This window comes from Diceros bicornis, chromosome 25 (genome assembly GCF_020826845.1).
Source record: "Diceros bicornis minor isolate mBicDic1 chromosome 25, mDicBic1.mat.cur, whole genome shotgun sequence".
Taxonomy (NCBI): Eukaryota; Metazoa; Chordata; class Mammalia; order Perissodactyla; family Rhinocerotidae; genus Diceros; species Diceros bicornis.
In genome coordinates, this window is record NC_080764.1 from 19,939,155 (window position 1) to 19,963,096 (window position 23,942).

The 23,942-nt window shown below is 47.4% G+C and overlaps 1 protein-coding gene across 1 annotated transcript in view; it reads right to left on the reverse strand.

The window, feature by feature from the left end:
• Positions 1 to 465: 465 nt before the first annotated feature.
• Positions 466 to 23,942, reverse strand: part of STAB2 (stabilin 2) — a 152,992-nt gene continuing 129,515 nt past the window's right edge. The window contains exons 56-69 of the mRNA XM_058568547.1: positions 23,533 to 23,682; positions 21,368 to 21,472; positions 19,692 to 19,799; positions 17,772 to 17,965; positions 16,472 to 16,613; positions 12,159 to 12,292; positions 10,407 to 10,569; positions 10,156 to 10,262; positions 8,015 to 8,134; positions 7,017 to 7,157; positions 5,463 to 5,573; positions 4,383 to 4,511; positions 3,210 to 3,326; positions 466 to 609 (exon numbers count right to left, since the gene is read on the reverse strand). Of these exons, the coding sequence (XP_058424530.1) occupies positions 559 to 609; positions 3,210 to 3,326; positions 4,383 to 4,511; positions 5,463 to 5,573; positions 7,017 to 7,157; positions 8,015 to 8,134; positions 10,156 to 10,262; positions 10,407 to 10,569; positions 12,159 to 12,292; positions 16,472 to 16,613; positions 17,772 to 17,965; positions 19,692 to 19,799; positions 21,368 to 21,472; positions 23,533 to 23,682 (1,772 nt within the window). The 3' untranslated portion in view covers positions 466 to 558. The remainder of the gene's footprint in view (positions 610 to 3,209; positions 3,327 to 4,382; positions 4,512 to 5,462; positions 5,574 to 7,016; positions 7,158 to 8,014; positions 8,135 to 10,155; positions 10,263 to 10,406; positions 10,570 to 12,158; positions 12,293 to 16,471; positions 16,614 to 17,771; positions 17,966 to 19,691; positions 19,800 to 21,367; positions 21,473 to 23,532; positions 23,683 to 23,942) is intronic.

Here is a 23,942-nt window from a genome sequence, read left to right on the forward strand (position 1 = left end):
GCCCTAATGAGCCCTAATAAGTGGATTTTACCTTCAAAGTTTGAACCGTGCTGTGGCAGACAATTTTTGTTTCCCAAAACACTAGATATATTCCATTGACTTTATTTCTGTTCCATAAACATTTATTGAGCACATTTTATGTGCCAGACACTGGGTTGGGTGCTGAGATACAAAGATGAATGAGGCAGGTCCCTGCCCTCGGGAGCTTACAACGTTAACAGGGAAACAAGACAAGGTCACAGTTACTATAGTGTTGGGTAGAACATATTAAGTGCCACCTAACGGTACACAGAGAGGACAGCAGAGGGTCAGAGGAGGGAGACCAACCCAGAGGGGGAAGACCCTGGGTTGGTGGATGGATTTAAGATGGTCCTTAACCCACAGAAACAAAGCAATCCCCCAGATTAACCAGAGAAGATGAGGTATGGCTTCTGAGTGCTTCCTACTTTAAAATGTTACAGGACCTTACATTCCCCAAAGGCAAGTGGTGCTGAGGATTCACAGTGGACAGCCTTGTTGAGGCCGTGAGTGATGGCTGACTGCAGCAGGTCTGGGCCCTCACAGGGCCCCCAGGGGGTCACTGCTCTCCAGCTGCTGGTCTTCCAAGTCCTGGAAAAGAGAGCTCTGTGAGACACACGGAGAAGGCACAGGAACTTCTGCTTGCCAAATCTTTCCAGGTCAAGTGTTTCTTGTGGCCACTGGTCCGAGGCCTTGATGAGGTTCAGGACATGCTATCCCAAAATATGGCACCTGGGCCTATTAAATATCTGAAGCTGAAGGAATTTTTAAAAAACAGAAGCAGGAAGGTCACTCTGACCTATTCCTGCCGCCCTTCTTCCCTGAAATGTGTTATAAAAGTCCCATGTGAAAGGTACCCTCCTTCTACCAGGAGGAAAGATGACACTCATCATCGGAGATGGGGAATTTGGGGCCAAGAAATCTGTACAGAGAAACCTTGTTAAACTCACCTTACCTTCCTAGTTACTTCTTCACCATTGACTCCCCCAGCCCACACCTCTTTGTCTTGTCACTTCTTCACAGATGTATCGTTTGTCTACAAGGTATAAAAGCTTCCTGCTCTGGTCACTTCTTTGGTTCTTTTTTCTCTTGTGAAGGCTCCCGTGGACATGTAAACATTCAATAAAATTTCTACGCTTGTCTCCTGCGAATCTGTCTTTGTCGGTTTACTTTTCAGACCCAGCCAGGGAGCCTAAGAGGGTGGAGGAAAACTTTTTCCTCCCCTACAGCCTCAATGCGATTCTTCCCCAAGTGCCCTGTGAACATGTGTATGGTGGGAGGGTTCCATCATGCTGCTGTCTCATGGCTCGTGTTGCGAGGCGGGATGGTAAGGTGGTCAGGGCCTCTTGTTCTGGGAGAGTCTCTGTTGGAAGGTGTGTGGCCCTGGATAAATCATTTCAACTCTGCTATAGTTTTCTTATCTATAAAGGGTCCTAAGAATATCTACCTCACAGGGAGGTGGTAAATTAGATAACTACCTTGAGGAAAGTATAAGCACCCCACAAAAGGTGGCTATCACTATGATTACAAAAAACTCCTTTCGAGTTGAAAATTCATCGTGAACCAGGGGCGGCTCTTGAGCATTTGAGAAAGTCGAATCGGAAGCCATACTCCAGAGGCAGCCACCCGAAGCCTTCCACTGTCTATAGCTCTGATCAGCACAGAAGCTGTGTTAATTAGCATAATGGATGTGTTCAAGATGTCTGGATTGGCTACAAATATTGTGTAGTCACCCCATCCTTCAATGTAAAAGGCATGAGAACCTAGCACATTACTGTTTGGGATGGCATCCTTGGCTTAGGATTCCTGTTACTGGAACATTTTTGCCCTCTGCTCTGACTAGAAGGTTTAGCTGACTCCTGCATCTCAGACACTCCCTCTCCTGCCTCAGGAGAATCTTCCATGCACGGGGCTGAGAAGGCCTGGAGAGCAAGGACCAGGATGGATAACTTTTTTCCCCCTGCTTTTTAAATGAGGTTGGTTTCAATTTAGTAATGCTTACAGAAATAAACTATTAGTTAATAAATGCAATCTAGCTGAACTTAGCCGTGCAATTTGAACCGGAAACTTTTACATGGGTTTGATTAAAAAACAAAATAGGATTTATGATCTGGTTCTTTTGCAATCTATTGCAACTATATTAAATCTGCTACCACAGGCACTAAGAACCACAAGATATTTACGTTTGGTTCCCTGCAGAAAAATAATAACATCTATTGCACTATACAAGCTTAAAAGTGGTGCAATAGAATATTCTTAATGTTCCAGTGCCAACTTAATAAAAATTCAATGACCATAATATAGTCTTGCGTGGGGAGGGACAGCATAGGTACATGCACAAAACAATTACAGCAGCCCTCTGGCTTTGGTTACTATTGCATGAGGGTTCTAGAACCACACTTGCCAAGATTAAAGTAATTCCTGGACCTGAGTAATGCTGTCAGCTCAGTCTTCTGAGGTACAAAAGGACACTCAGCGTAACAGCTATTAATTTTTCTTATTTTTATATAAAAGGAAGAATTAAGTTTTATCCCTAGCTTCTCAGTCCAGAACTGGTAATAAACTACAGGCAGGGTGTACCTTCCACATTCAGTATGAATGGGGTACCCTCCCACGGGGGCCCCCTGGGGTCAAGTCACTGGAGGCCCCTTCTAAGCTCAAGGATCACTAACTCTAGAACAATGGTCCTTAGAAGACCAGAGCGGAATATGCACTTCTAGATATAAAAGACCTCATCAAAGGAACTTACCCCCAAAAGCGAGAAGCAGCTCTGACAACAAGCAGAAAAATTTTGGACAACAGTGTAAACACAAGTTTAAAGCATAGCTAAAGGAAAATTACCTTTTTAAGGCCTGATGTCCTATTTTGCATCGGCTACCTCAGAAACGTTTGTGGCAGAATTCAGCCCAAGATTTCTTCTGCTTGTGACATGTCACCTGGTCGTGAGGTTGGGGGTGGGCAACCTCTGGTTCTCTCCTATCTGTAATTGATGGAGGCTTCTGCTGTCCACCCAGAAGAACCCAGGAACATGCAACAGCCACGTGGCTTCCTCAGCTTGCAATACCAGCTTTTATGTTTATTGCCCCCAGACATGTTCTAAAAGTGAGTTTTTCTTGGTGCGAAGCTTTTCACTGAGATTTGCTGAAAGACATCATTCCCCTGCACCCCAATTGATAAAAATGCAAACTCACTGAGAAGGGGTCATAGGAAGGTTCTGGAGGTGCTGAGGTCGCGCTCTCATACACGGGGTTCGAGATATTCTCGGGCTGCTGCGTGCCAAGAGGTGCAACGTCGATATCCTCTTCCGACTGCATGGAAGGACAAGCACAGGGCTGAGAACCAGGGTGTCCCCAAGGCAGCAGTGGCTCATCCAAGATGGCAGGTAAAGCAAGCCGTGCACCCACCTCCACCTCCAGGAGCCTTCTCTTTTTAACAGTCCTTGATTGAGATCTGATTTGCATATAACAACATGCACCAGTCTTAAAAGTGTTCAGCTCGATGACTTCTTACTATGTCCACCCAGGTGTGACCACCACCCAAATCAGCACAGAGAGCATTTCCATTGCCCCAGGAGGTCTCATGACCCTTGCCCACCAATACCCAATCCCATGCAGGTGACATGTCCAAAAGCCTGGAGTGGTTTCCTTGTCCTTGAACTTAATACGGTGTGTACACTTGTGCTAAAAATGATGCTTTGAGACTTGTCCCTAGAACTTATAAATATGCAAGTCTTCTGCTAGAAGGGTGAGCTGCTACTTGGGGACTCTGGAGTCTTTACCAGCAGGTCTGGAGGAGGCAGCAGGAGGAGAGGGTGTTCAGGAAGGAGGGGAAATTAGATAGGGAGGGTGCTCAGCTGCTGCGGAACCTGTCCCAGGGTCACCCCATGTCAGCCAAGTCCCACTGATCTGGACGTGGGCTCAGTGGGTCAAATAGGGGGAAATGTGTTTCGTTGGCTGCAGAGTGAGGCCTCTGGCTGTGCAGGTCCCTGACCTGTGCCCCCCCCTCAGAGTCAGCCTGGAAGCACAAGCCAATCACAGTGGGCACTTGTCTCATGAATCCTCCAAGGTGAGCGTGCTCCTGGGCCCTGGTGCCTTTGCCTCCAAGCCAAACCCTTGGCACAGAGGCTCGAGGGTCCATGTTACTGCAGCCCATCACTCTTCTCACTAAACCCTGTCTCTACCAGGAACAGGGGCTGGGAGCTGGCACTGCTGCCCCTCTTAGGGGCAGAGACCCCATGCAGGAGGCCGGAAGTGTGTGCTAAGCACCCAACTCCTGAAGCTTCCAGTCAGCTGAAGTAGCCCCGAGTCAGGGGCTGGATTTCAGAGAGGACCCCAATACCATGTTCCTATTTTTCTCTCTCTTACCTCAAAACGCTGGAAGCCAGTTGTTCTCCGGTTTAGTCGAAAGTAAGAATATGCACCCAAAGCGATGGCTCCAGTGACCAGGATGACGGCAAAGAATATCCCTGTTCCCAAGCCAGTGTGGACTGAAGTCTGAACACAGAAAGGGCAGGGGCTGGTACTGAAAACTGATGACTTCCCAAAAGAGGTGTGCTTTCTAGAGCCCACCGCATTCTTGCTGGCCTGGGGCATCTTGAGGCCAGTTGGGATAAAATAATGATGAAATAGTTAACATGTATCTATCTAGACCTTGCACTGCCAGGGTCTGTTCTAAGCCTCTTACCTAAAATAATTCATTTAAATGTATCATAGCCCAGAGACAGGGACAGTTATTATTGTTTCCATTTTTTACGGAGGGACTGAGGCACAGAGAGATTAAGCACTTGCTGAATATCACACAGCCACTGAATGGTAGCGGTGAGCTTTAAAGCCAGCCTGGCTGTGGAGCTTATGTGCTTAACCACTATGCTATGGAGCTTTCCAGCAGCCAGCTGTCCTCACCCCTCCCTCACACTGTTAGAACAAAATTAGCATACTAAGAACACCACTACCACCAACAGCCAATCAACCAACTCTTACATGGCATGTACTTTGTGCCAAGGACTGCTCTAATTATTTTATATTTATTGACTCATAGTCCTCCCAAGTACCCAGGAGGGAGGCATTATGACCCCCATTTTGAAGATGAGAAAAATAGGGCTCAGAGGTGTTCTGGGACTTGTCTGAGGTCACACAGCTAATGACATGGAGGGGCCAAACCAGAGCTCAGGATTTCTCACTCCCTTCCAGTGGTTTCTCCATTGGCCCATCCTGCCCCTTCCTTTCAACAAATATTAATGGTGACAGGTGTTGTGTTGCTAATGCACAGGAGTGGGGGGTGGTGAACCGGGGCCAGGCATCCCCAAGGCTAGCTGCCATGGATGGGGGAGACTCCTTCAGTCTCCAGAGGCGCAGGGTGGACAGGGCCTCCAGCAGCACTTTACTGCTTGGGGAGTGGACATTGGGGCTCCTCCTGGCCCCTCACCAGGAGCCCTGGATACTCACCATTGGGGCAGGGGGTGCTTTTAAGGGCCTGGAAATGACATGAATGATCCCATTGGAGGCAAGGATGTCCCACTGCAGAATGGCTCTTCCATCGACAAACCTGGTCTCATTCTAGGGAAATGAGAAGAGGATTGATGGAGATCTGTGACCATCTGGCTCTTTCTCCCCAGGTGGGCAGCCCTTCCATGGAGGGAAGGTGCTCAGTTTTCCCAATGTCCTGGAGCCTGGGTTTCAGGCTCATCTTCACTCACAGGCAGCACAGGACTTCTGCTCACGGTCTGGACACTCCAGAACACGTTAGTTGCCCTTATGCCAACAAGCTGATCTAAGAGCTGCAGCGAACCTAAGGGGTCATTCTGTCCGGCCCACTTGTCTATCAGATGAGGGTTCAGAAGGAAATGGTCTGTCCAAGATCACCCAGGTAGTAAGTGGCATACCCCACGCCTCTGGAGTCTAGATCTGCTGCTCTGAACATCACACCACACTGTTAGAAAAGGGATTTTTAAGGGATCTAATCCCTTGCTAAACAAAGTGTGATCCACTGGCTTGTGGTGTGGGCAATCACCTGGGTGTTCATTGGAAATGCAGAACCCAAGGCCCCACAACCCACCTGCTGAATTACAATCTGCATTTTAACAAACCTGCAGGTGATATAAATGCCTGGTAAAGTTTGAAAAGCATTGGTCTAAACTACTAATGTTCAATAAAAGAAATCATTTATTGCCGGTAAAAATTAAAAAATAATACTCATTTAGCACCTGCTACACATCAGGCACTATTCTCGCACATCGCAAACCTTGAATCACTGAATCTCCATGATGGTTGTCATGGCCATCATTACCACCACCACCACCACCACCACCACCACCACTTCTAATATCAGGACCACCACCATCATCACCACCATCATCATCATTATCAACATCATCAACATGATCATAGCCATCACTATTGCCACCACCACCATCATCAACATCAATAGCATCAGCATCATCAAAATAATATCACTATTACCATCACCATCAATCACCACCATCATCATCATCACCACCACTATATCATCTCCACCACTATATCATCACCACCACCATCATCATCAACACATTACCATCATTCCCATTTTTTGTATGAGGCAATTGGGACACAGAGAAGTTGGATAACTTGCCTAAGTTCCTACAGCTAGCAAGTTGCAGAACTGGTTTTCATACTAGAATCATTTGACTTCAAGGCTCACATGTCACTGCCTGGGATAGACTGACAATCTGACAGAAACAAAGGTGGAGAATCAGACAGCTTTAAAATGGTTTCCTATTTAGTTCCTCATTATTAGCTTCCGGGGCTGGTGGTCACCAATAGCTTATTTCCCAAGGAGTACGGCTGCCTGATAGTCAGTGTGGTATGTTATGACGTGCAGCTAATACCATCCCCTATCTGCAGGCTTAGAATGTACTTTCACATTATAACAATTGCCATATATTAAGCACCTACTGTATGCTAGGGGCTTTGCATGAATTATCTCCTGTTCTCCCAATGAGCCCAGAAGACTTTTCATACCCGTTGGCGCTGGTCCTGGCTGGCGGTGATGAGCAGCTGGCTTCCCAGCCTAGTTCTCAGGAGGGTACCATTGACAAGGTCGTTGTAAAGAAAGATGCTGACCTTGGCGAGGTGGTGCTCGATGTCCCGCCCAGACAGCGTCTGAGAGGAAAGGAGAAACATAGGACTGTCTTTAAAGGCCAAGCAATACTTTTCTTTTTAGTGATAAAGAGGACACAGAAAAAAATGTCACTTCTGATGACCTTGGCTTTTCTGCCTCCATGTGGAGATGAAGAAATGTCAAGTCTTTCTTTGTCTTTTTGTTGTCTGGGTTCTGCCAGAGGCTCACTTCTAGCTAGGATGGGGCATTGAAAGTCATCTTTATGGTCTAAGCAGAGCTTCCCAGTGTGTCCCAGGACAAGTGGGTCCTGTGTGACTAAAAGTGGGCAGAGGCACTGCCCCCTCAGCCCTCAGGTGGGGTAGGGCCTGCAGGTCAGCCATCTGTGGGTGGGCTGAATAAATATGACCAATTCCTCTGTGTGCCATGACATGGAGAAGGTTGGTGTGGTAGACTGATGGCATCAATGGCCCGGTTCTTCACCCTTCTCCTTACCCTTTGCCATGTAACTCTGAGGACCTTCCAGTCTGACTTTGGGCTCAGCCACATGACCTGCTGGGCCACTGGCATGTTAGCCAGTGTGACCAGATGGGCTTGAAAAGCGCTGGCAGGACTGGGCTTGCTCTCACCACTTTCTACCATCGCCGAAAGAAGATGCCCGGGCTAGCCTGCTGGAGGACGAGAGCCCTGTGGAGCAGAGCCCAGCAGGCCAGCCCATCTCGGACACGCGAGCATGCCTGGCCAAGCCCAGAAGCACCGCCAGCTGATCTGCAGATGTGTGTGCTCCGTAAACGCGTAGCCACTGAGCTTTGCGGTGACCTGTGACGGCGCTGTGGTGGTCGATAACCGATGCTGTCTGCAAGTGCTAGTCTAAGACCCAGACGCCAGGGACCCGACTCACCTCATTTTCCCGCAGCCCGCTGTTGTGCGGCACGAAGAGGGTGCTGCGGGTGGACAGGTCAGTCAGGCGTTTCAGGAATGCCCGGCCGCTGGCTGAGCTGTTGGAATAGGCCAGCACTTCCTGGGGAGGGGGAGGAAGGGATCAGATGGGCCAGCCCTGGTGTGTGAGGACTGGGGTGGCTGGAGAGGGTCACAGGACACCACCCGTCTGGGCGTATTCCTGACGTTAGCCCCCACCCAGGCTGCCACTCCTCTGCTGTTTCTTCTGACTCCCCCTGTGTGGGAGAGTTTTAGGAACACTTTTCCCTTCCTCACGAATCCTATGGTCCTAAGTCACAGCCACATCACAGACCATTCTCAAGATGGCAGCCTGTGCAATGACGTGAAAGGTGAAGTCAAATCTTGAGTCGCCTCTTGTTAAACCCTGCAACGGCCCCCACGTCACTCAGAGGAAAAGCCAAAGTCCTTACAGTGGCCCATGAGCCCAAACCATCTGGCCACTGTTGCTCCTCTGACCCCGTGTCCAGCTGTCCTCTCTCTGGCTCACTCTCCTCCAGCCACACTGGCTTCCTTGCTGTCCCTCAAACTTGCCCGAAACACTCCTGCCTTTCATCCTTTGCCTGGCTGTTCCTTCTGCCTGGAATGTTCTTCCCCCAAATCTGCATGCTGACTCTCTCTCCTCTGTTCACACTTTACTCAAATGCCATCTTCTCACTAAGGCCTTCCCTCATCACTCTGTGCAAAATGGGAACCCTGTGGGGCCCCTCCCCTCCCCATCCCACCCCCTGCTCTACCTCCCCCCCCACAGTATATATCACCTTCTAGCATTCAACATGATTTACTTATTTATTCTGCTTATTGTTTATTTTTTTCACTGATATATCTCAGCACATAGTGAGTGCTCAATTAATACTCACTGAACACATTTTAAGAAATCACACTATCCAGTTCAACTTTGTCATTGTGCAGACAGGACTACTGATGCCCAGAGCAGTTAATTAATTTGCTGAAGGGCACACAGCCAGTGGGTTTTGTTCTGATACTGTCTTTTCTCTGAAATGCTGTCACAAGCCAAGCTCCCACACAGCAGAAGTGTTGGTTTGGATGTTTATCTCTAGAGTATTTACAGCAACTTTGATTTTTAGACCAGTTAGATGGATACCTTGGTCTGTGGACAAAAACTTATCATTTTGGGGTCCTTTGTCTAACTTCTGCTTTGATCCTGCAAGCCCTATACTTATGCCCAGTCCCCTCTCCTTGGCTGTGTCCTTGACCTTGCTAAGCCTCAGTTTCTTTATCTACAAAATGGGAATAATAGCAGAAGTGACCTCATAAGAGTGCATGAGGATTTATTTCTTCTAGCAAGTATTTATTGAGCACCTATTATATACCAGCCACAAGGCAGAGAAAATCCTTTCCCTTATGAAAGGGAAAGTCCCATTCTGTGGGCTGAGTCAAAAGTGCTCTGACAGACTCAGGACAGTGCCCAGTGCAAAGTCAATGCCAAGAAATGTTAGCTCTGGTTGTCATTATTATTAGCTCAGTTCTTTGATCAGCCAACACCAAATGCTTCTCCACTTGGGGCTTTCTCTTCATTGGACATAATTGTAGAATTCTGAAGTGACTTTAAGGGCAGTGCAAAATGCAGGTTGACTCCATGTTGATAATTTGGCTCATTGGGTGATCACCAGGCAGGCTTAGCTATTGTGTCCCACCCTGTCCATGCAGACAACAGAGCATCTCATTCCTGCAGATCAGACTCTTAAGCTGCTCTAGAAGCAAACAGAAATAATAATACTCGCTAACACTAATATAGCATGTTCCATGTGCTGGCCACAGGTCTAAGTGCTTTACAGATATTAACTCATCTATTTATCACAATGACCCTATGAGGTTGGTGCTATCATCATCTCCATTTTACAGATGAGGAAACTGAGGCCCAGAGAAGAAAGGAACTTGTTTAAGGTGATGCAACAGGTAAGTGGCAAGCCCAAGCTTCAGATTCAGGCAATGTGGTCCAGTGTCTGTGCTCTTAACCACGAATGTGAGTCTTTGCCTTCTCTCAGGGACTCACCTCTCTAATACCTGCTTTGAAGCAACTCCTCCTTCCTGGAGGCGAAAGCAAGCAGACACGGGACTTACCGTCAGGAAGTTTGTGAGGGAAGGCAAGGACATCAGGACCTGCAGCAGGTTGCCACTGCACGAGAAGCCGTCGCCCACATAGCCCACCTTGCAGGTGCAGTTCACATCTGGAAGGCAGGAGCACACAGGGGCCCACACCAGTGAGGCAGGGGCCTGGGCTGCCCCAGCTCACCCTTGGAGGTTGGTGGCCAGGCTGAGGATGGCTCAGCAGCTGCCTGGCCTGGGATCTGGAGTGGAGCTGGGGCAGTTACCTTTCATCCGGTAGCAGAAGACATCCCACATTTCACTCTTGTTTCTTGGTCCGTAGTCCACTATCCCAACGGCTCCAGAGCCACAGTTCTGGGAGGAGAAGGCTGTGGGGTAGGCGACCCGCCCACTCTCGAGCCATCCTGCTGAACAGAGGTGGTACTTGGCCTATAGGGACACAGATGTGGCCACAGGTCAGCTGCAATTTCATATTTGTTGTGGGGTCATTCGGTTAATGTCCGATTCCCCCATCAGACTGTAAAATCCATGGAGTCAAGGGTTATGGCTCATTTTGCCTATTGTACTCCTGTGCCTGGAACATAATAGGTGCTGATTAAATTTTTGTTGATTGAGCCGTTGGATAGATGAAAGTGGTGCCCTCTCTTTCTTGCAGGTGAGTGAGTCCCTCCCTCTCATTTCTCTTCTCTTTGCTCTTGAGAAAGGATGTGCTGTCAGCCATTTACCCCTGGGTGCAAATTCTTCTGCTTACGGATTGATAGAACTCTAATTGATCATCACCACCATCATTCCCATCACCATCATCATCCTCACCATCACCATCATCCTAACACTTATTGAGAGCTTATTCTGGGCCACTTTCTGTTTCAATGGCTTTTCATGTGTCAACATCTTTAACCTTCACATCAACCTTTTGAGATAGGGACTTTTAAAAAATCTCTATCATATAATTGAGAAAATTGAGGCAAAGAGAGTTAAGTAACTTGCTTAAAGTCATACAGCCAGCAAGTAGCAGAGCTGAGATTCAAACCTATACAATCTACTCCAGAGCTCTTAATCTTAAAAATTGAGTTCCTACTGTGTGCCAGTCACTGTGCCATATTACTTTTAGTCCTTATACAAATATGCCAAGTAGGACAGAGGTTTCAATTGCTTGATCATGGCCACACAACCAGCAAGCAGGAGAGCAGAAATTCAGACCCTCCAAGATGCTGGGTCTTGGCATCAAAAGCTTTGTTCCTTGGTATAGAAACGTCAGGTCTGAAGAAATGTAGAGAGATTTGGTAGTGATGGAGGTTAGAGGAAGGGCCCTAAAATCATACCATGTAGACCTTGTCTACTCCCAGTGAGCAATCACTAGCAGGTAACTCAAAGGTGCTGGCCTTTCCAAATGGGCAGGGCTTCTTTAGAGGCCATGAGAGTAGCCCTGGCAGAGGTCCATTTCTTAGGTGGCTGTGGCTGAGAGCTGGGGCAATCCCCATTTAATCCCTTCACAGCCCCTCAAGAAACACAGAGCTCCAGCTATTCCAGAGAGACTCGACTGCTTTGTGGTGTCAAGGAGAGCCTAGGCTTGTGGTTATTGATCTCTTTCTGGCTTCCAGCTGTGAGGTATGCACTCCCAGTCTGTGCCTCTGCCTTGATGGTTGAACGTCATGAAAGAGAACAGACTTTTGGAGTCAGGGCTACATTTGAATATTGGATCTGCCACCTCTTGGCTGGGTGACATTGGGCACATTACTAAACCTTTCAGAGCCTCGGGTGCCCTATCTGTAAAATGGCAATAGGGACTCCTACCTCCAGGGATGTTGTAAGGATGGACAGTAATGTCAATGAAGCACCGACACTGTGCCTGACACATAGTAGATGCCCAATGGATGTGATGGATCGTTATTGCTCCAGGAGCTCCCTGCGCTCCTCTCCAGGAAGGCAACAGCCTAAGTCTCCCCTATGTTAAGAAGAAGCTGCACCTCCTCCCCTGGGGACCCTGCCTGCACCTGTTCCACCAACTGGGAACCTACCTTCTGGGCATAGGAGAGCTGGTTGTAGGTTGCTATGGTTGCAGCTTCGTTGGCACAGGCCTCTCTGGCTTTGTCAAAGGTCAACTTGTACTGGCCCAGCGGGGAGCGTAGATGGAACACTCCAACGGTGGTATCTAGAAGGGAAGGAGAGGAATTGTCCTTGTCAGCCCGCCAGGTGGGCAGTGCTTCCATCAAGGGATTTTCAAAGTGGAAGGCCAGCCGTATCCGAGGGTGTCTTGGGAAGTGACCCTCCTCCAAGATGTGTTGAAGCCCGTCATTTTAAATATTTATTTCTTTTCTAACTATAAAAATAGCACGTGTTCATTTTAGAAATCTGGGCCACACAGAAAAGTAAGAAAAGAAACAAAAAAAAAAAATCACCTATAATCCTACTCCCTGGGAATAACCATTATTTCATAGCTAGTATTTTGGTGTACTTCCTTCCAGAATTTTTACTTTATTTTTTGTAACTTTGTCTTTTTTTTTTTTTTTCTGAGGAAGATCAGCCCTGAGCCAACATCTGTGCCTATCTTCCTCTACTTTATATGGGACGCCATCACAGCATAGCTTGACAAGCGGTGCATCAGTCCGCGCTCGGGATCTGAACCTACGAACCCCGGGCCGCCGCAGTGGAGCGTGCGCACTTAACTGCTGCGCCACCGGGCCGGCCCCTGTAACTTTTTTTTTTTGATATAATTTCAAACTCTTCCAGTCTTTTTTCCTATTCATTTACATGTCATATATATTAAAAATGTGGCAGTATACTGCAAATGTAGTTTTTAGAAATCTTTTTGTATAACAACATTAAATCATGATTATTTACCAATATTATAAATTTTCTCTGGCAACATGATTTCCCCCGATTCTTATAATTGAATGATTTTTGTGAACTTTACAACAATGAAAAAAATACATTAAAGTGAGTTTTTGCCAAGGACTCTGTGTGTTTTATGATCACCACTATGCCTTTAAAAAAATTTTCTAGCCATTTTCCCACTAAGATAATGGAAGATTTTTATCAATTTTTCCATAGCTGATCTTTTTTAGCTAGACAATTGAACACAGAGACCAGAAATATAGTTCAAGAATCAAATCACATTTTTATATGGTCAAATTCCTTATCAAATGCCACTAAAAGGGCAGTTTCTATACCAAAAAAGAGCTAACTTGAAGACTTTCTTTTATAACCATAGCTCAGTAGTGCATTCCATAGGTCATATGATCTTGTCAGTCTATCTGAAATGCAAACACTTACCAATATAACAGCTTGGGGAAGGATGAAAAGAAGTTTTTCCCTTGTCTCCTTGCCAAGACAACACAATTCTTAATAGTGCATTTAAGTGGATGTATAACAGTATATTTGATCATCCTTTACTGTTACTTATATGTTGTTGCTAATTTTTTGTGATGTTAGGTAATGCCAGGATGGTATGTTTATCTTTATTCAATTCTTAGATTGTTTCTATAGGATGTGCTCCTTGAAATGGAGCTACCAAATCTAGGCATGCATTACTTTCAGGCTCTGAGCACACATTGTCAAATTGGTTGCCGTACAGTCTGTGCTGGTTTGCCCTTCTCTGAACCATGTGAGAACAGGCACTTCCTCTTGAGTGTGCGGTGGCTGTAACCATGCCCACACGGAAGGCTGGGGCATTAACCCAGTGCTGTCCTGTCTTGTAAGGGTAACCACTCAGTTACAACAGAAGGTGGGTCCAGTGTGATGCCCAGTCACTTAGTATCACTACCAACATTTTCTTGGTATTCATAAGAAAGGAGAAGAGAAAAGCCCCCTGGAGAAGATGGATGATACTCCATGAACTCAACAGATTTCCACCTGTCGGTGAGCTCTGGGAACAGGCAGAACTGGCTGAAAGAATTGTGCCCTAAAGAAAAAAACCAAGCATTTCTTGACTGCATACTCCTTGAAGCAAATGACTCATAAATCAACGTCCCTGGTCCCCATTCTAAATAGCAACTGCCTATCAAATCTCTCTGCTTGGAAGTCCCACCATCATCATGAACATAGAATGTCCCCAACCAAGCTTTCAAACTTCTCGTCACCTTCCCTCCCATCTGCTTTGACCCAACACCACCATTGGGTTTGGTCTCTTGAGATGGAAACCTTAAGTTTCCTTCGTCTCATTCCTCCTCCCAGTAGAGACCCTGTTACCTTGGGGTCATAGCCTTGATATGATGCTCTGTCTCCTCCTCATTGCCTCGTCCTTCTCAGTCAACCCTTGAGAATTCTCTGCTGTCCATGCTGTCCCCCAGGCAGAAATACCTTCCCAGCCCCTCAGTATTTAGCTCAGTTCAAACATCTCTCAAGTCTCCACCACAGTCTCAGGCCTCTATTCAGCTTCTCTGAGGACTCCCTCTCCCATCTTACCTGGAGATCTTTCCCCTCTCTGACTATTCTTTAAAATTTTTTTTTTATTGTGGCAAAATATACATAACATGCAATTTTCCCTTTTGACCATTTCAAATATACAATTCAGTGGAATTAAGTACATTTACAGTGTTGTGCAACCATCACCACTATCCATTTCTAGAACGTTTCCATCATTCCAAACAGAAACTTGGTACCCATTAAATAATGACTCTCCATTTCCCCTCTCCTCAGCTCCTGGTAACCTCTATTCTACTTTCTGTCTCTGTGAATTTGTCTATGATAGGTACCTTATATATGTGGAATCATATAATATTTGTCTTTTTGTGTCTGGCTTATTTCACGTAGTATAATGTTTTCAAGGTTCATTCATGTTGTAGAATGTATAAGAATTTCATTCCTTTTCAAAGCTGAGTCATATCCCATTGTGTGAATATACTACATTATGTTTATCCATTCATTTGTTGATGGACATTTGGGTTGTTTCCACCTTTTGGCTATTGTGAATAAGGCTGCTGTGAATATGGGTGTACAAGTATCTGTTCGAGTCCCTGCTTTCAACTTTTCTCTATTCTTTCTCTCTCATTTCAGTTGCACCATCAGCATGAGATAAATTGCTGTCTTCTATCTTATTACTTTCTTTTCCTGGTCTTATTAATTAAAAAAATTTCTCCAACTACATTGGGAATCTCCTTGCAAGGAGACAATGTCATATATCCTACATGTTTCCCCTGCTTATATACATCCTCTATCTCATCCCCAAAAGGGATTCGAGGTGTCTCAGGACTTTACATATGTTATGTACTGAATGTTTGTGTACCCCCCAAATTCATATGTTGAAATGTGATGGTGTTAGGAGGTAGGGCCTTTGGGAGGTGACTAGGTCATGAGGGTGGAGCCCTCATAAATGGGCAGAGCCTTTATAAAAGGGGCCCCAGAGAGCTCCCTTGCCCCTTCTGCCACATGAGGATACAACGAGAAGATGGCAGTCTGCAACCCGGAAGAGGGCCCTCACTAGACCCTACCGTGCTGGCACCGTGATCTTGGACTTCCAGACTCCAGAATTGAGAGAAGTAAATTTCTGTTGTTTGTAAGCCACCCGGTCTATGGTACTTTGCTGTAGCAGCCCCAATGGACTAAGACGGTACACAACAGATGTTAAGTCAATAGTTATTGAGATGTATAAAAACTGCCTCACTAAAATTACCATGTCTGTAAAACAAACCTGACCCAGTCAGAGACATCCAATAAATCTTGATCCGCCATAATATGCGGTGCTCTGAATTGCTTTCTGAACCACTGAAGTCCCTCCTTGCCCTGGCTCAGAATTATGATTGTGGGTCCTTTATGGCTTTCCCCCATCAAATTTCAAGATGTCCTATCTTCCGCACTCTGCACTTCTACTTGGCTTTTTACTTTATCGTGTGTTATGATTCTTAGTTCTGTTATACCTGTGGGTTTATTAGAAGCCCTTCAAATCATCTTTGGAAGTGAATGGGATGTATGCCAATTAATGTGCTTATGTGCAATAGGATATGTGCCAATCAAAACAGCTGCTAAGAAATTGCTTCTGCACGTGGCAGGCACTTCCTCTTTGTTATTGAAACCCTAAACTATGCTCCTGAGATTCAATTCCAGTCAACAGGTGCAGGGGTTACTAAGCAACTTGGGGAAAGCATGTATCAGGAAGATTCATGGTAGTTGACCTTTGAGCTCCCTCCTGGTTCTGATGGCTCGGGGTCCAATTCTGGGTTTAGTCCTTCCCTCTATGACAGAAGCCTGCTGCCTCCTGGGTGCTGGGTCCTGGGCAATGATCAGGCTGTTTGGACTCGGTTTGTAATTTGTTTTTCCTTTTGTTCTTGCACAGGTCCCTTCCCTAAGCCGGAAGCCCAGGGGCTTCGGGCCAGCAGTGCCTAGCCACACTGACCCTGGAAGTGGAGGTCGGCACAGTCGGCATCGGCGTGGCACTGCCCGTTGTCCTGCAAACAGCGGTCAATGGGCAGCTGCTCCGGCTCACAGTCCATCCCGGTTCCCACGTAATGACTTTTACATTCACACTTGTGCTTGCCCTGTGGGGAGAGTGGGAAAAGATGACAAAGCCCCTTCTCTAGGATCCCAGGCCCCCCGAGTGCTCTGCGGGCCGCCATCCAGCATAGGAGATGCTCAGAAAGACCAAGAAAGATGCCTCTCCTGTCCTGTGGGAATTCAGTTAGTGCTTCGTCTTGCTTTTGTACAGGTTTGTGATGAAACGTCATCCTTTACATCTCAGCTCAAATGTCGCTCCTCAGAAGGACCCTTCCTAAGCCCCCTAAATAAAGTAGCTCTCCGGTCCCTTCTATCACATTGGCCCAATTACTGTTCTCCACGACTCCTGGTGCTCTCTGAAAGTGTCTTGTGCATTTGTTTCTGCAATGAGTGTTGTCCCCTCCCTCTGCTCATATATAAGCTCTTTATTGTTACACCTTGGCACCTGCAACAGCACACAGTGGGTGCTTGATCACCATTTGTTGAATCGATGAATGATCTTGTTTAATCCTCACAACAATCCTATGAGGTCTGCATTATTATTAGGCCCACGTTGCAAATGAGGAAACTGAGACTCAGAGAGATTAAGTAGCCAGCCCCAGGCCACACAGCATCTAAGTCCAGGAGCTAAGACGCAAAGGCTGTCTGACTCTAGGTTCACGTTTATAACCATAACAGACATTATCGTCCACCATCTTCTCTACCCAACAGATAAAAGAGCAACAGGGCACTGAGTCCATTCTAAGAAGACTTGAGTGAGTGCCCAACTTGCACTTTCCCTGCCACTTCTTACCAACTCTTTTTGGTTTAATAAACTTTTTATTTTGAATAATTTTAGATTTATAGAAAAGGTACAAAGATAGCAGAGAGAGTTCCCATATATTCTTCACCCAGTTGCCCCCAATGTTAACATCTCACATCAGCATAGTACATTAGTTACAACCCAGAAATTAGAGTTGGTACATTACTATTGCCTACACAATAGACTTTATGTGGATTTCCCCAGTTTTTCCACTATAGTCCTTTATCTGCTTGGGACATAACCTTGTTTTTAGCCCGCAGACCTGACAGGAAATAGACTGAGGTGGGAAGAAAGCTTAGAAGAGGCTGAACGGTAAGCAGAGCCCAAGGCAGGTGGAGAAGCAAGGCTGAGTGAGGCACGAGAAGCTGCTCCCAAACTTCCCGAGGGAAGGGGCACTCACCGGGCCGGTCATCCTGCAGGTGGCATGCTCGTGACACCCACCGTTGAGGCCGTCTGCACAGGGGTCTATCTCCGTGCAGCTGTGGCCATCTCCCTTGTAGCCCTTCGAGCAGCTGCAGGAGACCTTCGTGCCCTTCTGGGAGCACTTGGCTACCTTTGCACAGCCCCCGTTGTTCTGTTTGCAGAAATCCACAACTGCAAGAGCAGGGGACAGAGGGCTCAGTTAACCACCATCTGTGTCACTGGGGCTTCAGATTGGGGGCATAGGTCATCCTAGGACCAGTGGCACTGGGGGAGTAAAAGGCCCCAACATGTCGGCACCTCTCTCCCTCTGTGTTGGCCTTGGAAACACTAATATCCTGTGGCTAATACCCTCACGGACCAGGCCTGGTGGCCCTTGTCCTCCTCTGCCCTCAGTTGTCACATATGTTTAGGCTTCACTTTGGTAGTTTTCTGAATGAGTTTGGGAGTTTACTGTTAGGACAGTTGCCTATGTGTGTGTATGTGTGTGTGTGTGTGTGTGAGTTAGCACACAATTGAGCACCTTGTGGGACAGACATTGTTACCCCCATTCTACAGATGAGCAAACTGAAACTCAGGGAGCTTATCTGAACTGACAAAGGCAAAACAGCTATCATGTGGGGGGCCGGGACTTAAACCCAGGTCGGTTTGGCTCCAAAGCCTGTGCTTTCCCCACTGTGTCTGCTGCCTCTCATGAGCTTTGTTTTCACGGCCTCCCAAATTTCAGCCCAATAATACGCTAGCTCTAGCCTCAGGAGTAGCTGGAGAGCCATCTGATTCTCTTGCCTGCCTTTTCGCTGGAGTCATGGCAGCCACTTGAGACCCTTAGAGAATAGACATAAGGGCAAAAGGCCTCACCCTAAGGATGGCAGAGCAGAAAGACAGAAGCTAGGTCTTTGCTGCCATTGTTGAGCGCTGACCCACTTCTGGACTGCCCTGTAGCAGATTACAAAACAGCAGGTATAGCAAGATCTCATTTTTGTAAAGAAAGTCTATATCTCTATATGAGTTTTTATTCATGAAAAAAGTTAGAAGTACTTGTGGCCAAGATGGGTAGCTTTCCCCAGATACCTATTGTCTTCTTTTTCTATAGTAATAGATTTTTAGCTGGGCTCATGTTGCCCAGCCAAAGACTACATTTCCCAGGCTCCCTTGCAGCTAGGTGTGACAGATGATGTGGGTCCAGCCAATGGGATGGGAGCAGACAGGATTTTAGCAACTTCTAGGTGTATCCTTACAGGGAAGGAGGTTTGCCTCCTTCTTCTCCTTTTCCATCCCTGCTGCCTGGGATGTGCTTATGGGAGTGGCCATCTAGGGCCAGGCAGGTGAGCGATGGCAGAGCAACAAGATAGAAGGAGGCTGGGCCCCCGATGACCTTTCAGAGTGAAACCCTAGGTTAGCCCTGGATGCCTCCATTCAAACTGTTATTTGAAACAAGAATAAGCATCTAAACCTCTGCCTTGTTTTATGTCACTGTTCATTTGGGTCTCTATGAGCCTGTGTGGCTGAACCTATATCCTAACTGCTAAAGACAGCCATTGCAATGTTCAGAATGGTTCTCACAGAGTGGTGAGTCTGTGTAGGTTTAATTGCCATTGTTTTTTCAATACTGTAGTGTATTTTCTGAAATTTTTAAAGTATGACTGGATTACTTGTAGAGTTACAAAAATGCTGTAAAATAAAGTGCCTCACAGTTTGCAAAGCAATTTCATGAGCTGGGAGGTGGGCAGGTCAGATGTGAACAAACCCATCAAGGAAGCTGAGTTGCAGAGAAGGTGGGTATTGCCAAGTGGCCCAGGCAGGAAGTAAAAGGGCCAGGCTGGAGCCCAGGCACTATGACAGAGTCGAGCTCTGCTCCTGCAGCATGCTGGTATTTCACACATGCTCGGAGGGGACCCACCTGTGCACGTTATTCCATCTCCTTCATAATTCAGGTTACATTCACACGTGTTGTTCTCCTTACAGGTGGCATGAGCAGAACAAGGAGGTGTGCACACTGGGGGTAAAACTGCAAAGAAAAATGTCACCATTCGTCCTGCACGCATGCCGTGAAGAGTTGGGACCCACCTAAGGCGTCTTCCCAAGACTCTCTGACCTCCACTGTGTTTCAAAAGTGCCCCCTTGCAGCGAGAGGATGCAGGTGACTTGCTAAGGTCCCTCCCAGCCTGGAGATTCTGAGATTCCAGAATTACTCCTTTATATTATGACATTGTCTCTGCAATGTTATCCAGATTAAAATGCAAACATGTTACCTTTAGGGGCAACCAATTAAAACTTTATACCTCAAAATTTGCTAGCAGAGATGAATTTGGCAGATTACCCTAAGGGCATGGGGTTCCAGATGGAGATGGTTAAATTGGAGGAGAAGTTCCATGGCCTTCTGAGGGCACCAGTGGGCTTGGGAGAAGTCTGGAGCTTTGGTGGTTGGATGGGGCTGCAGGGTCAACAGGCAGCATGAAGCCATGGGGCGGTAGGGGAGGAGGAGGGGGGAGGAGGAGGAACTGAAGTTAAGGGTACTATCGGAATTCTGGAACTTCAAGTTGCTAAAGCCCATAGGAAGAGCTTAGTCATGCCCTTCTGACCCCGGGGAGGATGAAATGACAGTGATGCACATTGGATAATTCAACCTTCACATCTCAGACCTTCCACCAGCACACAGGGCTTTGGGTACGAGAGAGGCCTCAGAAAACTGACTGCTCAGTGAGGATCAAGATTCTGACGACGATGATAACGGTGACAATGATAATGGCAGCTACTCTTTGTGAGCACCCACATACACTGGGCATGTCAAAATACCACCTCTGACCCTCACAACAATCCCCCCCTGCAAAATGCGCACCATGCACTCCTTTTTACGGATGAGCATGTCTCTGAGTCTCAGAGAGGGTGGGTTATCTAACGCTGTTTGTCTAGTAAGTAGCAGAATCAGGGGTCAGATCCTGGTTTTCTTTTTTTTTTTTTGGGGGAGGAAGATCAGCCCTGAGCTAACATCCATGCTAATCCTCCTCTTTTTTTTGCTGAGGAAGACTGGCCCTGAGCTAACATCCGTGCCAATCTTCCTCCACTTTATGTGGGACGCTGCCACAGCATGGCCTGACAAGCGGTGCGTTGGTGTGCGCTCGGGATCCGAACCTGGGCTGCCAGCAGTGGAGCGTGTGCACTTAACCCCTACGCCACAGGGCCAGCCCCCAGATCCTGGTTTTCTACGTGTGTTTTCTATGAAACCACTTGACCTCTGTGTCAGTACACATCTGGGCCCAGGACCATGATCCCGAGGGACCATTCCTGCCCAGTCCTGTATTCTTTGCCTGAGATGGGTCCTTCCACAATTGCAGCCGACCACATCGTGGTTTCATGGGTTCACGTTAAATCTTTTCATCTAACTTTCCTTCAAGTCGCCAAACCTCTTGAGGCCTGGGGCCACACATCCAAAGCATCTTTTCCTCGTGGAAAAGGGAACACCTGCTTTGCTGGTTTTTCCAGGTGTCAGTCAGACCCCCCAAGCTCAGCTGGATGCTCTTAGCAGCGACCACTGCAGCATGGTGCTGCCGGTGGCTGACCGCTCCCATGACAGACCTGTCTGAGTGTCGCAGAAGCGGCCCGTCCACCCTGTTTCGCAGACGCACTGACCGGAGCCCGCGATCCCGTCATCGCACTCTCCGTGGTCCGAGCAGCCACAGGCTGTAAAGCAAATCGGAGTGTGATCAGGAATCGGTGATCAGGGATTGAAATCCAGTCAGCCTGCTCGCTGACCACCTGCTGGCTGTGTTGTCGGTGTAGGAGGCACCATCCTTATGCCCTAGTCATTCGTTCATTCATTCAAACATTCAAAAAATAGCTTATTCAGTGGCTATCGTGGGGCAGACACTAGCAGGCAATGAGGTTACAGTGGAAAACATTAGACATAAGGTCCCTCTTCTCATGGAACTTATGGTTTAGGAGTAACTGGCTATTGAACATGTAATTATAATATGGTGAGTGTTATAAACACAGAAGTAGAGGGTGTCATGGGTATGTAACAGAATAGAAGGGGGAGAGAAACTCATCTGGGGCCTCCTAACGAGAAATCTAGTTAACAGTAAAATCTTCAAGAGATGTAAAATCTTCCACTCCTCGCCACCCCCAGCAATACCACCCCAGCCCAAGTCACCACCAGTGCTCACCTAGGTTGCTGCATTAGCTTCCCCCAAATCGGCCCTGCTTCTGCTCTTGCTCTGCTACAGGGCAGCAGGAGTGATCCTTTCTTTTTTTTGTGTGTGTGAGGAAGATCAGCTCTGAGCTAACATCCGTGCTAATCCTCCTCTTTTTGCTGAGGAAGACCGGCTCTGAGCTAACATCTGTTGCCAATCCTCCTCCTTCTTTTTTCCCCCAAAGCCCCAGTTGATAGTTGTATGTCATAGTTGCACATCTTTCTAGTTGCTGTATGTGGGATGCGGCCTCAGCATGGCCAGAGAAGCGGTGCGTCGGTGTGCGCCCGGGATCCGAACCCAGGCCGCCAGTAGCGGAGCGTGCGCACTTAACCGCCTAGCCACGGGCTGGCCCTGGAATGATCCTTTCTAATCTGCTCATGACACTCCTCCATTCACAATCCTCCATGGCTGCCCATCACACTTAGAATAGATGCTGAAGACCTGTCTCTGGCCAAGAAGCTCCTATGTTATCTGGCCCTTGGTGACCTTCGGATTTCATTTCCTTCCTCTCTTCCTCTTCTTTGCCCCTCTGCTCAGCTGCCCTGGCTTCTGTGCTATTCCTTGCATGCCAAGCTTGCTCCTGCCTCAGGGCCTTTACACTTGCTCATCTCTCTTCTAGGAAAGCCATTCCTCTAATCTGCGCTGTCCAGTACAGTAGTCACTGGCTACACATGGCTATTTAAATTTAAATTAGTTAAAACAAAAAAGTCAGTTCCTCAGTCACACATTTTGAGAGTCCAATAGCCATATGTGGCCAATGGCCACCATTCCTGATGGCAGAGTTATAGAACATTTCCAGCATCGCTGAAAATTCGATTGGATAGGGCTGCTGATGATATCCCCATGCCTGGCTCCCACACCTCGCTTAGGTCTCTAGTCAAATACTCCCTTTGTGAGATGTCTTCAAAAACAGCGCCTCCTTTCCTTCTCCCTCCTCTTCATCTGCTGCTTTTGCTTTATAGCCTTTGTAACTATTTTTGTTTCTGCAGTTTTTATCTGTTTCCTCCCTTTGAATGTACATCCCTTGAGAGCTAGGATTTTGCCCCCTCCCCACACCACTGTATCCCTACAACTTAGAACAATTCCTGGCTTTTGAGCAAGTCCCTTAAGGCCTCTTTGTGCCTCAGTTTTCTCATCTGCTAAGTGGGGATAATAATAGTATCCACCTCAAAGGGTTGTTGTGAGGATTATATGGTAAATCTCCGTGCCTGGCACAGTGTAGGCACTCCATAAATGTTAGCCAGCAATATTCATAAGGACTCAGTAAATATGTGTTGGTTGAATGACTGAATGACTGAATGTGGTTCAGCCACAGCTTGCCTTGGTGGCTGCAGGGGATGTGAGTTTCACTTCCAGAGATGAGGCTCTTTCAGTGGATAGAAACTGGGAACACATCCAAGGAGGGGAAAAGCATGCAAGGGCAGGCAGATGGGAAGTGGGTGGTCGGGAGAGAGGGGAACAAGGATGCTTCCAGGTCAGGCGGATGCTGTGGATGGGGACAGGGAACACACAGCTGAACGACAGGCTAGCACAGGGGAGGGGGCCACATACGCTGACAGTCAGGACCGAATCTCCCTGGCCAGCACAGCTCACACGCAGTCCCGTTGAAGCCAGTGTTGCATTTACACTCCCCCGTGGCCGAGTACTGATCGAGGCAGACACCCCGGTTATTACACGGGGTATCCGGTCCTCCAGGGCAAGCTGGAAGAGATGAGACAGCCGTGACTCAAGAGTGTCCCCAGACCCAGAGAAGCTCAGCACCCTTGTAAATGTGCTGCTAACCCGTCCTCAGCTGTGGGTTCTGACCTCCATTAGCCCAGAGGGACGGTGGCCCTGGGGACACACCCACATAGTGTCACTGGATGTTTAGGGCAAGCCACTGACCTATGGGACATGAACTTAAGTGTATCTGATAGGATTCTATCTTGGCAGGGCAATATACTGAACCGTGCACTGTTTCG